This window comes from Oncorhynchus masou, chromosome 13 (assembly GCF_036934945.1).
Source record: "Oncorhynchus masou masou isolate Uvic2021 chromosome 13, UVic_Omas_1.1, whole genome shotgun sequence".
In the NCBI taxonomy this organism is placed as follows: Eukaryota; Metazoa; Chordata; class Actinopteri; order Salmoniformes; family Salmonidae; genus Oncorhynchus; species Oncorhynchus masou.
In genome coordinates, this window is record NC_088224.1 from 49,542,036 (window position 1) to 49,558,437 (window position 16,402).

Below are 16,402 nucleotides of genomic sequence, written 5' to 3' on the forward strand. Positions count from 1 at the left end.
TCACAAATGCTCTCCATCCAACCTCACTGAGCTCGAGCTGTTTTGCAAGGAGGAATGGGAAAAAATTTCAGTCTCTCGATGTGCAAAACTGATAGAGACATACCCCAAGCGACTTACAGCTGTAATCGCAGCAAAAGGTGGCTCTACAAAGTATTGACTTAAGGGGGCTGAATAATTTTGCACGCCCAATTTTTCAGTTTTTGATTTGTTAAAAAAGTGCGGGACTCTAACCCGGAAGTTTACAAGAAATCCTGCTATGTCCTGCGACAAACCATCAAACAGGCAAAGCGTCAATACAGGGCTAAGATTGAATTATACTACACCGGCTCCGACGCCAGTCTTATGTGGCAGGGCTTGCAAACTATTACAGACTACAAAGGGAAGCACAGCCGCGAGCTGCCCAGTGACACGAGCCTACCAGACGAGCTAAATCACTGTTACTGTAATTTAGGTATACCAATGTGTTTTCATTAATTTAATTCCCTTAATCTATTTCATGAGAATTTGTAAGATTCTTGTTTGCATAAAATAGACGGAGACCAGTCTTCTCAATAATAGGTAACAGAATTTATTCTCGGAGCGCGCTGCCACGTTCCCACGAGCAACAGTTTTTTAATTTCATTGCTTAACAGAATCCCCTCCTCTCGACCGGGGCAAAGTGAGGTTAATAGTTAATTCTAATTTACTAACACACACACAGGTCACACAACATAACTGAATTAACTTTTGACCCATCAACATTATCGATCACCACTTAGCTGACAGTTCTAATAAACAGAGAACCTAGAAATGCACTCACAGCCTTATCTAAAACACCCCAGAGCTCAGTTTCGTCGGTTCAACCATAGGTTAACTACCTTATCTGTTTACTTAATCCACACACCATTTCTTTCTTCCTAGTTGGAATGGTGTTCATTAACTTTAATTACTCCTTGTCTGTATCACACAATCCCTTCTTATGAACTCATATTGTTAATCAGATATAATACAACAGAGTATAAGTTTACTTAGTTACAGTTCCATTTAAAATTATTTGTTCAGTCATTTAATCATAATTTTCCCAACAATCACTTCTATGCTCACTTTGAAGCAAGCAACACTGAGGCATGCATGAGAGCATCAGCTGTTCCGGACGACTGTGTGATCACTCTCTCCGTAGCCGATGTGAGTAAGACCTTTAAACAGGTCAACATACACAAGGCCGCGGGGCCAGACGGATTACCAGGACGTGTGCTCCGGGCATGTGCTGACCAACTGGCAGGTGTCTTCACTGACATTTTCAACATGTCCCTGATTGAGTCTGTAATAACAACATGTTTCAAGCAGACCACCATAGTTCCTGTGCCCAAGAATACAAAGGCAACCTGCCTAAATGACTACAGACCCGTAGCACTCACGTCCTTAGCCATGAAGTGTTTTGAAAGGCTGGTAATGGCTCACATCAACACCATTATCCCAGAAACCCTAGACCCACTCCAATTTGCATACCGCCCAAACAGATCCACAGATGATGCAATCTCTATTGCACTTCACACTGCCCTTTCCCACCTGGACAAAAGGAATACTTATGTGAGAATTATATTCGTTGACTACAGCTCAGCGTTCAACACAATAGTACCCTCAAAGCTCATCACTAAGCTAAGGATCCTGGGACTAAACACCTCCCTCTGCAACTGGATCCTGGACTGGTGAGGGTAGGTAGCAACATCCTCAACACTGGAGCTCCCCAGGGGTGCGTACTCAGTCCCCTCCGTTACTCCCTGTTCACCCACGACTGCCTCCAACACCATCAAGTTTGCAGACGACACAACAGTGGTAGGCCTGATCACCGACGGCGACGAGACAGCCTATAGGGAGGAGGTCAGAGACCTGACCGGGTGGTGCCAGAATAACAACCTATCCCTCAACGTAACCAAGACTAAGGAGATGATTGTGGATGACAGGAAAAGGAGCACCGAGCATGCCCCCATTCTCATCGACAGGGCTGTAGTGGAGCAGGTTGAGAGCTTCAAGTTCCTTGGTGTCCACATCAACAACAAACTAGAATGGTCCAAACACGCCAAGACAGTCGTGAAGAGGGCACGACAAAGCCTATTCCCCCTCAGGAAACTAAAAAGATTTGGCATGGGTCCTGAGATCCTCAAAAGGTTCAACAGCTGCAACATTGAGAGCATCCTGACTGATTACATCACTGCCTGGTACGGCAATTGTTCAGCCTCTGACCGCAAGGCACGACAGAGGGTAGTGCGTATGGCCCAGTACATCACTGGGGCTAAACTGTCTGCCATCCAGGACCTCTATACCAGGCGGTGTCAGAGGAAGGCCCTAAAAATTGTCAAAGACCCCAGCCACCCCAGTCATAGACTGTTCTCTCTACTACCACATGGCAAGTGGTACCGGAGTGCCAATTCTAGTACAAAAAGCCTTTTTTTTCATTACCCACAAGCCATAAGACTCCTGAACAGGTAATCAAATGCCTACCCGGACTATTTTTGTGTGCCACCCCCAACCCCTCTTTTTACGCTGATGCTACTCTCTGTTTATCATATGCGTAGTCACTAACTATACATTCATGTACATACTACCTCAATTGGCCCAACGAACCAGTGCTCCCACACATTGGCTAACCGAGCTATCTGCATTGTGTCCCACCCACCCACCACCTACCAACCCCTCTTTTACGTTACTGCTAGTCTCTGTTCATCATATATGCGTAGTCACTTTAACCATATCTACATGTCCATACTACCTCAAATCAGCCTGACTAACCGGGGTCTGTATGTCGCCTTGCTACTTTTATAGCCTCTCTATTGTATATAGCCTGTCTTTTTACTGTTGTTTTATTTCTTTACTTACCTATTGTTAACCTAATACCTTTTTTGCACTGTTGGTTAGAGCCTGGAATTAAGCATTTCACTGTAAGGTCTACACCTGTTGTATTCAGCGCACGTGACAATTAAACCATAATTTGCAAATAAATTAATAAAAAATCCTACAATGTGATTTTCTGGATTTATTTTATCATTTTGTCTGTCAAAGTTGAAGTGTACCTATGATAAATTACAGGCCTCATCTTTTTAAGTGGGAGAACTTGCACAATTGGTGGCTGACTAAATACTTTTTTACCCCACTATGTATACATGCAGTGGGGAGAACAAGTATTTGATACACTACTGGTTTTGCAGGTTTTCCTACTTACAAAGCATGTAGAGGTCTGTAATTTGTTTTAATCATAGGTACACTTCAACTGTGAGAGCTGGAATCTAAAACAAATATCCAGAAAATCACATTGTATGATTTTTAAGTAATTAATTAGCATTTTATTGCATGACATAAGTATTTGATCACCTACCAACCAGTAAGAATTCTCACAGACCTGTTAGTTTTTCTTTAAGAAGCCCTCCTGTTCTCCACTCAACACCTGTATTAACTGCACCCGTTGGTGAGAAGGCAAAAACTGTTGGCGCAATTATTAGAAAATGGAAGAAGTTCAAGATGACGGTCAATCACCCTCAGTCTGGGGCTCCATGCAAGATCTCACCTTGTGGGGCATCAATGATCATGGGGTTGGTGAGGGATCAGCCCAGAACTACATGGCAGGACCTGGTCAATGACCTGAAGAGAACTGGAACCACAGTCTCAAAGAAAACCATTAGTAACACACTACGCCGTCATGGATTAAAATCCTGCAGCGCACGCAAGGTCCCCCTGCTCAAGCCATGTCCAGGCCCGTCTGAAGTTTGCCAATGACCATCTGGATGATCCAGAGGAGGAAATGGAGAAGGTCATGTGGTCTGATGAGACAAAAATAGAGCTTTTAGGTCTAAATTCCACTCGCGGTGTTTGGCGGAAGAAGAAGGATGAGTACAACCCCAAGAACACCATCCCAACCGTGAAGCATGGAGGTGGAAACATCATTATTTGGGGATGCTTTTCTGCAAAGGGGACAGGACAACTGCACGGTATTGAGGGAAGGATGGATGGGGCCATGTATCGCGAGATCTTGGCCAACAACCTCCTTTCCTCAGTAAGAGCATTGAAGATGGTTCGTGGCTGGGTCTTCCAGCATGACAACGACCCGAAACACACAGCCAGGGCAACTAAGGAGTGGCTCCATAAGAAGCATCTCAAGGTCCTGGAGTGGCCTAGCCAGTCTCCAGACCTGAACCCAATAGAAAATCTTTGGAGAGAGCTGAAAGTCCGTCTTGCCCAGCGACAGCCCCGAAACCTGAATGATCTGGAGTAGGTCTGTATGGAGGAGTGTGCCAAAATCCCTGCTGCATTGTGTGCAAACCTGGTCAAGAACTACAGGAAACATATGATCTCTGTAATTGCAAACAAAGGTTTCTGTACCAAATATTAAGTTCTGCTTTTCTGATGTATCAAATACTTGTCATGCAATAAAATGCAAATTAATTACTTAAAAATCATACAATGTGATTTTCTGGATTTTTGTTTTAGATTCCATTTCTCACAGTTGAAGTGTACCTATGATAAAATTACAGACCTCTACATGCTTTGTAAGTAGGAAACACTGCCGATTTTGCAGGTTATCAAATACTTGTTCTCCCCACTGTAAATAGAGAGATCTCTGTGGCGATGCACCGCTGCTAAATGCATATAGGGGAAACACTGCCATGTATTAATATAATTTACTAATTAAAGGCATTTTCACACTACAGTAAAGGGAAACTGAAATCTAGCAAACAATCCATATTCTGCAATAATTTATCCTTAAAAATGACCTCTCTCTGATTTCTACCTCCCTCTGTTTCCCTCACTCCTCTGAGCAGTATGAGCTGACATCTTTGCTGTCCCTCAGTCGTTCCCCAGGCCTTCTCTGTGACAGAATTACTCAATCAGGGCTGAGTTATAGCTCAGCTGGCGCAACAAATTACCATTTTTGTCTTTGTGTCTGCTGTTTCAAAAAAAAATTGTGCAAGTGTTACATACTGCCTCGTCACATGACATGTGTTTTAGTGATTTGTGTGTGTGTGTGTGTGTGTTTGAGACGAACGCTCCTCGTACGGCTGACTCCAGCATGGGTGCTCATTGTTCTCGTCCTGCTCTCTGCCTGAACGACCTCTGCATCTTCGCTTGGAGACTTTTCTATCAGCTTAAATCATCACGACTGGTTTATTCCCGCTACCCAACAAATACAGTGAGCTACAAAAGTATTGAGAGGGTGACACATTTTTTAAATAGTTCTTGCTTTGTATTCCAGCACTTTGGATTTGAAATGATACAATGACTGAGGTTAAAGTACAGACTGTCTGGTTTAATTTGAGGGTATTTGCCATCCATATTGTGTGAACCATTTAGAAATTACAGCACTTTAAAAAAACATTTTTTTTACATAGTCCCCCATTTTAGGGGAGCAGACGTTTTGGGACTAATTCACTAATGTGTGTATTAAAGTAGTCAAGTTTAGTATTTGGTCCCATATTCCTAGCATGCAATGTTTACATCAAGCTTGTGACTCTACAAACTTGTTGGATGCTTTAGCTATTTGTTTAAATTGTGTTTCAGATTATTTTGTGCCCAACAGAAGTTAATGGTAAATTATGTATTGTCATTCTGGAAATAAGAACGTGTTTCTAAACACTTCTACATGAATTGTGATAAATGAGTGCAAGTCAGACTCACTAATATCATACCCCAAGACATGCTAACATCTCACCATTACAATAACAGGGGAGGCTAGCTTTTTTTAGGGGGGGGGGTGGGTGGGATATTTGTACATCTAACTTTTTAACTTATCATTATTCAGTCTTCATTCAGGATTATCAATAATCATGGTTACATGCACATCAATGTAGAAGTGTTTAGAAACATTCTATTCTTATTTACAATAAAATGGTGGGACCATATACAAAACGTGCTGTCATTTCTAAACGGTTCACCCAAAATGGATGACAATACCCTCAAATTAAAGCAGACAATCTGCACTTTAACCTCAGTCATTATTTTATTTAAAATCCAAAATTTGAGTATAGAGTCAAAAGAAAAAAATGCTTCACTGCCCCAATAATTAGGAGGGCACTGTATTAGGTGACCATTGTGCCATCACTCATTCAAATGCTAAGCATGCTCAAAAGTAAGTGGACCGGTAGCCTAGATGGTATGGCCGAGCTACATTATTGCTGTGAGATAGGAGCATGACATCATAGCCTCTTTAAACTTGGAGCTGATACTGCATGCTGGCCACGGCATGCAGTTCTTGTTTTGAAAAAGTCACTGCAAAAGATGAACCATTCTGGCCACACCTTTACAGTTATGTGATAAAATTTGCTATTGCAATTTATTTTAGAAACTGACATGGCCCAATTCCAACATTTCCCAATCATAAAACAAATTAGGGTGTTTTTGTTACCATAAAACATTGTCAAATCTCAATCCACGGAGGACTGAGTGTTTGTGGGTTTTTAATCCTCCCTTGTACTTGATTGGATAATTAAGGTCACAAATTATCAGAGATGTAAAGTACTTAAGTACAAATACTTTAAAGTACTACTTAAGTTGTTTTGAGGGGTATCTGTACTTTACTATTTATATTTTAGCTGACTTTTACTTCACTACATTCCTAAAGAAAATAATGTACTTTTTACTCCTTACATTTTACCTGAGACCTCAAATGTACTTGTTACATTTTGAATGCTTATCAGGACAGGAAAATGGTCTAATTCACACAATTATCAAGAGAACATACCTGGTCATTCCTACTGCCCCTGTTCTGGCACTCACTAAACACAAATGCTTTGTTTGTAAATTGTGTGAATGTTGGAGTGTACCCCTGGATATCTGTCAATTAAAAAAAAAAATAGTATGGTTTGGTTTGATTAATATAAGAAATGTTGAAATGGTTTGAGCAATTCCATTTACTTTTGATGCTTAAGTATATATTTATTTTTAGAAGAACGTGAGTGTCAGCCCTAATAACCCATTCTTGCGCCATATTAGACTCTGGAAACGCTAAATTGATGACGTGGTTCTATTCCAGAGCACAGCAGAGGTACTTCATCAATGCTCTTTTGCACACCGGTATTTGTACTTGCACATCCCCTTCTGCACATACCACTCCGTGCATCATATCCGCTATGGTCATGTGCGGTGAATGTTTTTTGGGATGTGAACACTGTGTGTTTGACCTGACGAAGATCCATTTCGGACCGAAACGGTGTCAATAAAGCGGTGAATTGGGAGCTTTAATTAACAGTATATGGCCAATATACCACGGCTTAGGGCTGTACATACCCACGACGCAAAACGGATGCCTTATTTCTAGTATAAACAGGTTACCAACGGAGTTAGAGCAGTAAGAATACATGTTTTATCATACCTGTGTTTGTGGATGCACCGTGGCTCTCGTGTTTAATCTGCCGGGGGGCTTTGTTAAGGGCGGCTCACATCAATACTTGAACCTAGTGCACTATTTTTGACTAGGGCTATGGTCAAAAGTAGGGCACTATGTAGGGTTCAGGGTGCCATTTGGGATGCATACTACAATGTTCTGCTTTCTCTGCTCTCTAATGACCTAATACTTGATGACTGTCAACCAGTATTTTCCTCTCAAGTCATGTCTGAGTGAATTTATCAAATTTACTGTCATCAAACTAGGACTGATGCAACAAAAATAAATGAGTGCAAGTGTAACAGATGGGGATTTGTAAACTCACTACTGAGCCTGATGTATCCACTTGTTGCTAATTTGAATCCCTTTTGGTGGCGCAATTGGCTAAGGAGGTGGTCACGTGTTTGGATAAAAAGGTCCCAGGCTCTAGTCTCAGTGGGAGAAAGTGGTATGGCTAGCACTGTAACATCCGCCACAAGCTAAATGCATCCAACTCTTGATAATTCAACATGTCAATGTTTTAAAATGTATCTGCTCTTATCGACAATACATTTCTCTCAATCAATCCCAGGATGCTTTGGAGACGGCAGCAAGGGCAGAGGGCGGTTTGTCCCTGGAGGGTGGCGCTCCCTACATGAAAGAGCTGGAGGAGGAAGCAGTGCGGAGCAAATACCTACACAGCGTCGGCGTCCTCAAACCTATCCGCTCCACCAGCAAGTAAGCAAGCAGCACCACCACTGTTGGTGAGGCCTATAGTTGTTCCTCGTCAGGCCAAGTGGTCAGGAAAGACTGGGTCCTAGTTACAGTGCCTTGCGAAAGTATTCGGCCCCCTTGAACTTTGCGACCTTTTGCCACATTTCAGGCTTCAAACATAAAGATATAAAACTGTATTTTTTTGTGAAGAATCAACAACAAGTGGGACACAATCATGAAGTGGAACGACATTTCTTGAATATTTCAAACTTTTTTAACAAATCAAAAACTGAAAAATTGGGCGTGCAAAATTATTCAGCCCCCTTAAGTTAATACTTTGTAGCGCCACCTTTTGCTGCGATTACAGCTGTAAGTTGCTTGGGGTATGTCTCTATCAGTTTTGCACATCGAGAGACTGAAATTTTTTCCCATTCCTCCTTGCAAAACAGCTCGAGCTCAGTGAGGTTGGATGGAGAGCATTTGTGAACAGCAGTTTTCAGTTCTTTCCACAGATTCTCGATTGGATTCAGGTCTGGACTTTGACTTGGCCATTCTAACACCTGGATATGTTTATTTTTGAACCATTCCATTGTAGATTTTGCTTTATGTTTTGGATCATTGTCTTGTTAGAAGACAAATCTCCGTCCCAGTCTCAGGTCTTTTGCAGACTCCATCATGTTTTCTTCCAGAATGGTCCTGTATTTGGCTTCATCCATCTTCCCGTCAATGTTAACCATCTTCCCTGTCCCTGCTGAAGAAAAGCAGGCCCAAACCATGATGCTGCCACCACCATGTTTGACAGTGGGGATGGTGTGTTCATTGTGATGAGCTGTGTTGCTTTTACGCCAAACATAACGTTTTGCATTGTTGCCAAAAAGTTCAATTTTGGTTTCATCTGACCAGAGCACCTTCTTCCACATGTTTGGTGTGTCTCCCAGGTGGCTTGTGGCAAACTTTAAACAACACTTTTTATGGATATCTTTAAGAAATGGCTTTCTTCTTGCCACTCTTCCATAAAGGCCAGATTTGTGCAATATACGACTGATTGTTGTCCTATGGACAGAGTCTCCCACCTCAGCTGTAGATCTCTGCAGTTCATCCAGAGTGATCATGGGCCTCTTGGCTGCATCTCTGATCAGTCTTCTCCTTGTATGATTAGAGGGACGGCCAGGTCTTGGTAGATTTGCAGTGGTCTGATTCTCCTTCCATTTCAATATTATCGCTTGCACAGTGCTCCTTGGGATGTTTAAAGCTTGGGAAATCTTTTTGTATCCAAATCCGGCTTTAAACTTCTTCACAACAGTATCTCGGACCTGCCTGGTGTGTTCCTTGTTCTTCATGATGCTCTCTGCGCTTTTAACGGACCTCTGAGACTATCACAGTGCAGGTGCATTTATACGGAGACTTGATTACACACAGGTGGATTGTATTTGTCATCATTAGTCATTTAGGTCAACATTGGATCATTCAGAGATCCTCACTGAACTTCTGGAGAGAGTTTGCTGCACTGAAAGTAAAGGGGCTGAATAATTTTGCACGCCCAATTTTTCAGTTTGTGATTTGTTAAAAAAGTTTGAAATATCCAATAAATGTCGTTCCACTTCATGATTGTGTCCCACTTGTTGTTGATTCTTCACAAACAAATACAGTTTTATATCTTTATGTTTGAAGCCTGAAATGTGGCAAAAGGTCGCAAAGTTCAAGGGGGCCGAATACTTTCGCAAGGCACTGTATAGGTGCTCTCTCACCTCTATTGAAATAGCCCTTTTTAAAATAATATTTGTCACACAGTTCTTTACAGTAACCCAGCCTAAACCACCAAAGAGCAAGCAGCAACATGGTGGCAAGGGATAACTAAGCAGGAAATCTTGAGGGAGACTCCTCTTGCTGTTCCAGTGTAGACGTTCCTCTCTCTAAATGATCTGTCCCCCACAACTCCACCCCCCCTCCACCCCACAGACACGAGCACCCAGTGGACAACGCGGGTCTCTTCTCCTTCATGACCTTCAACTGGCTGACTCCGTTGGCCGTGCACGCCCACCGCAAAGGCCAGCTACTGCTGGAGGACGTGTGGTCCGTGTCCCAGTTTGAGAGCTGCGAGGTTAACCACCGCAGGTCAGTACTGATCGCTGTATATACGGGGTCAAAAAAGTCACCCTTCCAAGGACAGTTTATTGAAAAATACCACGATTGTGCTTGGCCTGGGTCTCTGCCTCGGTCTTATTTCTCAACGTTATAACCGGTCTTGTTCTCGTTACACCTGAGTTTTGGTCTCAAGGTTTTAGGTCAGAGATCTCGACAGTTCCAGTTTATGAACTGTGATAACCAGAATGTAGAGGAAGACCGAGACAAGGCTGAGACGGGATTTGTATCTATTTGAGGTGCCTGACTCCGGCACGACAGTTCCAGCCAGTGACTGTTGGTCGACTGTGGTTTGATCGCCTGTGTGTGCGCAGGTTGGCCGGGCTGTGGGAGGAGGAGCGCAGGGTGAAAGGGGACGAGGCCTCCCTGTGCGGTGTGGTCTGGGCCTTCTGTCGGACGCGCCTGCTTCTCTCCATCCTCTGCCTCATGGTCACCCAGCTAGCCGGCTTCAGTGGCCCAGTAAGTAACGCCATCTCACCCTCCCCTGGGGAGGCTTTTGTCGTTCAATAGCTCGCTCTTGCTCTCTCTCACTCTCGCTCTCTCAAATGTTATTAGCAGGGTGTGTCAATCCCCTGCCTCTGTCCCCTTCCCTCCATCAAGGCTGAGGCCTACAGGTGAGTGTTACATGTGTTAAGATTCTTCTGTCTCAATGTTAACCCTTTACACTCGTCGTGGCAATTGGCCTATATGGATGGGGCTCAATTGAAATGTTTCTTACAGAAATATGAAAAGCATAAGCATGGTAGCTATTGAAAGGGAAGAGTTTGGACCAAAGTTGAGTACACAATCTTTCACCTGACACCAGACTGAATCCAAACATTACACTGTTGATTTTATATGCATTTAATATTTACTGTATTTTTCACCCATATTTGTTGATATCAAAGTCTGAAAAAACTCTGGTTACATTCAATAACATGATAATAATATTCATGGGAAAGTTGGGGAAGATGCAACATGACAAGGGTTTGAGTGAGGGGTCTAACTAGTGTTTCCAAGGGGCCACACACCTCTCCAATGTGGGCAGTTCCTAGATGATTTCAATGCACTTTTATGACTCAAAGAATAGTATTTTTGAGCTTTCCTAAATGTGCCATTGATGAACTAGAGCAAGCACACTTATATTTATTTTGTTTGGAACACAAACCTTGCATCCCTGCCATCACACAATTACTGTTGTTTACACAATCCGGGTCAGGTGGGCATCATTTGATAGCTTGTTCTGCTGGCAACATGACTAGCTAAGTTATAAAATAAGATCTTAGTGTTAGGCTTTCGCTAGGCAATTCAGAGAAACAGATGGTCATTTTAGTGTGCTTAGAAAGGAGTCGGGAGTGCATCCAGGTGTATATTTTGCAGTGAATTTTCTCCACAATAGATAAACTTAGGCTCATTCTGTTCAGAACAACCCATGGTATGATGTCGTGTCACCTTGGAACTGCACGTCAAACATAGTCATCAAAACACTATATATGATATTGAAATGTGAAGTGCACATTTGGACTCATGGGTGTTTGGCTTGACAACAAAACTGTATTTATAATCCTCAGAGTCCTCTTAATTTACAGCATTCCCCTCACTCAGACAACTATTTTATTTGATCAAAAGTTGTGCAATTAGCGGGAGGGGTGGGGGCCAACTTCTTGTCGTGAGCGGTGCTCAAGTTCCGAGAGGCTGTCAGTCAAATCCCACACAGCGTTGGGAAGCTCCAATGTTATAAACTGGGTGGTTCGAGGCCTGAATGTGAATGCTGATTGACTGACAGCCAAGGTTTACGGTCTGATATACTACGGCTGTCAGCCAATCAGCATTCAGGGCTCGAACCACCCAGTTTATAAATGCCGTAAAGGTTATGACAAAACATTTATTTTTACTGCTCTAATTACATTGGTAACCATTTAATAATAGCAAAAAGGAGTTTGTGGTATATGGCCAATATTTCACGGCTAAGGGCTGTGTCCAGTTACTGTATAGCCACTGCGTTCCAATTTAGGTGCTTAACAGTGTCCAACTCTGCCATTTTCAACCCGTATACGGTTATGAGTGTAAAGGGCTACACTGGGCTCTTAAAATTGCCTTACTGACGACTCATTCGAAACAAATGAACTGGATACTGGAGGAGAGTTATTGGGTAGGGTATTGTTTTTGTGTTTTTACCAGTCCCACTCAGTTTCTTTTTGATTCAATGGTGGCATCTTGGATCCATTGTGTGGCTTAAGGAGATGTTAAGGAAATGTTCTGTGTTATGGAAATTGTGAATCTTTGTTCTTTAGTTAACAACACCTAGTCAGAAACTGTACTCCTGTCTGTCACCCTCTGGAGGGTCTCTGTGAATAGATAGATGACACTTGTTGCAATTGTTCATCTACAGCTGTTTTTTAATGTTATTCTGGTGTTTGTAGGACTGTCCTAGATGAGAACAGGTGCTTTAGAGGGAAGGGTTGTGTTCATTAGGTACCAAATGGAAGAAAACAGAGAAACAGGGAGGGGCTACCTGGACTTGCCCAATAAGAAATGCTAATTTTAGTTTTCTGTTGCATAGCGCTTTCTGTTGCGTGTCCTAATGAACACGACCCAGGTGTTAGGGTTAATCAGTTCCATTTTTCCTAGGATAGCCTCTGTCATCCTCCTCTCTTCCACAGGGAACACAGTGAGCCGTCTCTACCTCTGTGCTGTGAAGGGTTGCTAAATTCTGAAATGGAATTTTCATGAAAACCTAGGAACTTTGGGAAAGTTTCAGGAATTATGCAACCCAATTACTGTCTCATCTGCTCTTACTATAGCAGCACAGCAACACACCTGTGTCTCTCACCCAGGTTAAATCAACCCAGCTAGCACAGAACGTTCCTGTTACGTTTCCTCGTGGTTCTCCTTTGATAATTAGAAAAATAATTTGCGTTTTGGTAACGTTATGTTGGCTCAGGAACCTTCCCACAACCTCGTTTTTTTTCCTTCCTAGAACATAAACCAAAATTTGTTAGCTGGGAAGATAATATGGATGGGCAGTTAGGGGTGGGGTGAGGGCATGGCATACAAGTGTTTGTGCTCACTGCTCCCCCCATGCAAGGTGGCGTGTGACAGAGGCTGTTCTTCAGATTCCACAGGGTGTCCGTTTAAACCCCTCGGCGAGAAATAGAGAATGAAGCGGGCAGAGACCCTGGGGGAAGAAAGCCGGAGAGGTAAGGGCATGTTTCTCATGCAGGGATGGATCAAAGTTATCTTTCTCTGAAACGCTTTTGTCTCTCGCTCTCTCTTGCTCGCTCTCTCTTGCTCGCTCTCTCTTGCTCGCTCTCTCTTGCTCACTCTCGCTCTCTCTCGCTCTCTCTCTCGCGCTCTCTTGCTCTCTCTCGCGCTCTTGCTCTCTCTCTCTCTCTCTCTCTCTCTCTCTCATATAAAAATGTATTCATAAAAATATTTGATAGGTTACCACAATGCACTGTAAAATGCTGTTTGATGTTAACATTGTTTTTATTTTGATGTTTATTTCCAATGTCCAACGCTGTTTTGTTTTATTGCTGATAAAATATCTAGTGTTAACCTGAAACTTTCACCCAAATGATCAGTCAGACTTTCATATTAGTGTCTCAGAGAATCGGACCGGTTTTCCCCTTAAATGCGAGGTGTTGTTGGACTGTTTAACCTCTCAGGCTGGTGGGGGGGGGGGTGAAAAAAGTACTTGACTTGTATCAACAGACTCTACCTCTTACTAAAAGCCTTGTTGGCCTGGTCTGCTGTTGGAACACAATTCCTGTAGGATCAGTGCCAGTGAGGCAGGGCAGAGGGGCTTCGGCCTTCCTCCTCTCTGGATCTTTGGACAATGACCTAAGGGGAGACGCAACTAATATGAGATGTCACTTATCTCAACCCAGAGGACTAGAAACGTAAATAAATAGAAAACTGAGGCTGAACCTTACAAAAGACTCTGTTGACCTGAACTTGTGCCTCTAATGTGAATTGCGTTTGATACTCTTTCCTGTTGGATCTGATCAGCTAATTATTATTTTTACATGAGTGCTGTTTGTGCAATTAAAAGAAATTGTTTACACATGGTTTCACGGTTTCTTTTTGCCTGTTTCAATAAAACATGCATTTATCAACAATGTAGGTTTGCTGACACTCCCTGTTTGTGGACTGATTCACTTTACTCTGGAATTGATTGTTGGTCCATCGTATGTGTGTGTGTCAGTATGTGTGTGCGAGATTCAACACTTTTTCCCCCTATTCGTTATGCTTTGTCACTCTCCTTCTGTATAGTCTGCTGCCGTTAACTTCCAGACCTTTTAAGCATAACTGAATGGCCCCATACCCGCTGTGACTGTAGGTATAATGTCTGAAGGTATCATCTCTGAATGTTTGGATCCGCTTACATGATGCAAACAATAGGAAATTATATGTTGGAATGGGATTCTGTGTCCGTGCCAAAAAACAGCCGTGTCAAAATCTTTCACTGTTTCTCTCGTTCTCTTTTAAAGGATCTTATCAAAATCTTAGTAAAAGGACAACAGAGGTAAAGGGTGAGAGCTGAAACTAAAGGAAAATTGTATTCTATCTCAAATCAGTAGAGCCTCTTCAGATGATTATCGGTAGTCATGGCATGACGGCTTTAGCTAGTCTTGATTTAGTAGATGTCCATGATAATGACTGCAGTGGTAGTTATGTAGATGTCTCTTGGACATGGTGCTGCTGTCAGTCATGTGGCCTGTGCTCATCTTTCCCTCTCCTCATCCCCGTCCTCTCCTGCCCTCTCTTCTCCTGCTAGGCCTTTGTGGTGAAGCGGCTGTTGGAGTACACAGAGCAGGCGGAGCCCGACCTGCCCTACGGCCTGCTGCTGGTCGTGGGGCTGCTATGCACCGAGCTGGTCCGCTCCTGGTCACTGGCGCTCACCTGGGCCCTCAACTACCGCACAGGCACCCGCCTGCGGGGAGCCATCCTCACCATGGCCTTCCACAAGATCCTGCGGCTCCGCAGCATCCGAGACAAATCCATGGGACAGGTGAGATCACCAGACAGGGTTCGCACGAATGTTTTTTTCTTTAAGAGAACTGGGCAGGTGAGATGGGGTGGGGGGAAATGGGTGAGATAATGGTCAGCATCACAATAATGCTAGCTCCCATTTAGACAAAGCCGTGTTTCGGGTTTTCAGATGTTGCTTATCGTTAGTGTGACTGAGAAAGTGCCAAGCACTCCTTTTATTGTATTTGAGACACACCTTTAATACAATGCTAGCAAGGGCAAAACAGTCTGCTGTTGTTGCCAAAACACATGATTTGCAACACAGTACATGTGCATGCAGAGTAAGAGATAAAGATGGTGTAGTTCTGTACTGCTGTAATGTGTCTCTCGCTTACTCTGTTGCTCTCTCTGCAGTTGATCAACATGTGTTCTAATGACGGCCAGCGGATGTTTGAGGCGGCGGCTGTGGGTAGTCTGCTGGCAGGCGGGCCTCTTATTGCTGTGCTGGGGATGGGCTTCAACCTGGCTATCCTGGGGCCCACCTCCTTACTGGGCTCTGCAGTCTTTATCCTCTTCTACCCTGCTATGGTAAGGAGCCCACTTGCATGCATACATACAGTACCAGTCAAACGTTTGGACACACATACTCATTCCAGGGTTTTTCTTTATTTTTACTATTTTCTACATTGTAGAATAATAGTGAAGACATCAAGTAGAAAATAGTAAAAAAATAAAGGAAAACCCTTGAATGAGTAGGTGTGTCCAAACATTTGACTGGTACTCTACATGCATGCAGACTTGGATATTAACAAACACACAGAACAGTGAAAAGACAACCTTTCTCTGTGTTGCCTGCTGCAGATGTTCAGTTCGAGGCTGACGGCCTACTTCAGGAGGAAGGGCGTGGCCGTGACGGACCGTCGGGTCCAGAAGATGAACGAGATACTTAACTACATCAAATTCATCAAGATGTATGCCTGGGTCAAGGCCTTCTCCCAGGATGTGCGCAGTAAGTGCTGTGTGTGAGATTTAATTGAACAATTAGCTGGTTGATTAATTACTGACTGAATGGCGAGTGGTATTCCATGTAAACTTTTTCGCAGAATATCAGATGTGATCTAGTGTTTTAATCTCTGGTCAATGTTCTTAGATGAACACTAGTGACTGACGGACTGGCTGGCTGACTCATTGGGCACATTCGAGCTGTTAAGTTTTGTGAAGTCTGTGCCCAACGTTGGTCACCGCTTTGCGAAGTTGTGTTGC

At 43.2% G+C, this 16,402-nt stretch overlaps 1 protein-coding gene across 7 annotated transcripts in view; it reads left to right on the forward strand.

The window, feature by feature from the left end:
- abcc5 (ATP-binding cassette, sub-family C (CFTR/MRP), member 5) overlaps positions 1–16,402 on the forward strand; it is a 57,334-nt gene that overhangs the window by 5,469 nt on the left and 35,463 nt on the right. For all 7 annotated transcript variants that reach the window (XM_064984148.1, XM_064984147.1, XM_064984149.1 and 4 more), the window contains 6 exons: positions 7,923–8,068; positions 10,004–10,159; positions 10,501–10,645; positions 14,946–15,179; positions 15,554–15,727; positions 16,001–16,148. In XM_064984148.1, the coding sequence (XP_064840220.1) occupies positions 7,923–8,068; positions 10,004–10,159; positions 10,501–10,645; positions 14,946–15,179; positions 15,554–15,727; positions 16,001–16,148 (1,003 nt within the window). The remainder of the gene's footprint in view (positions 1–7,922; positions 8,069–10,003; positions 10,160–10,500; positions 10,646–14,945; positions 15,180–15,553; positions 15,728–16,000; positions 16,149–16,402) is intronic.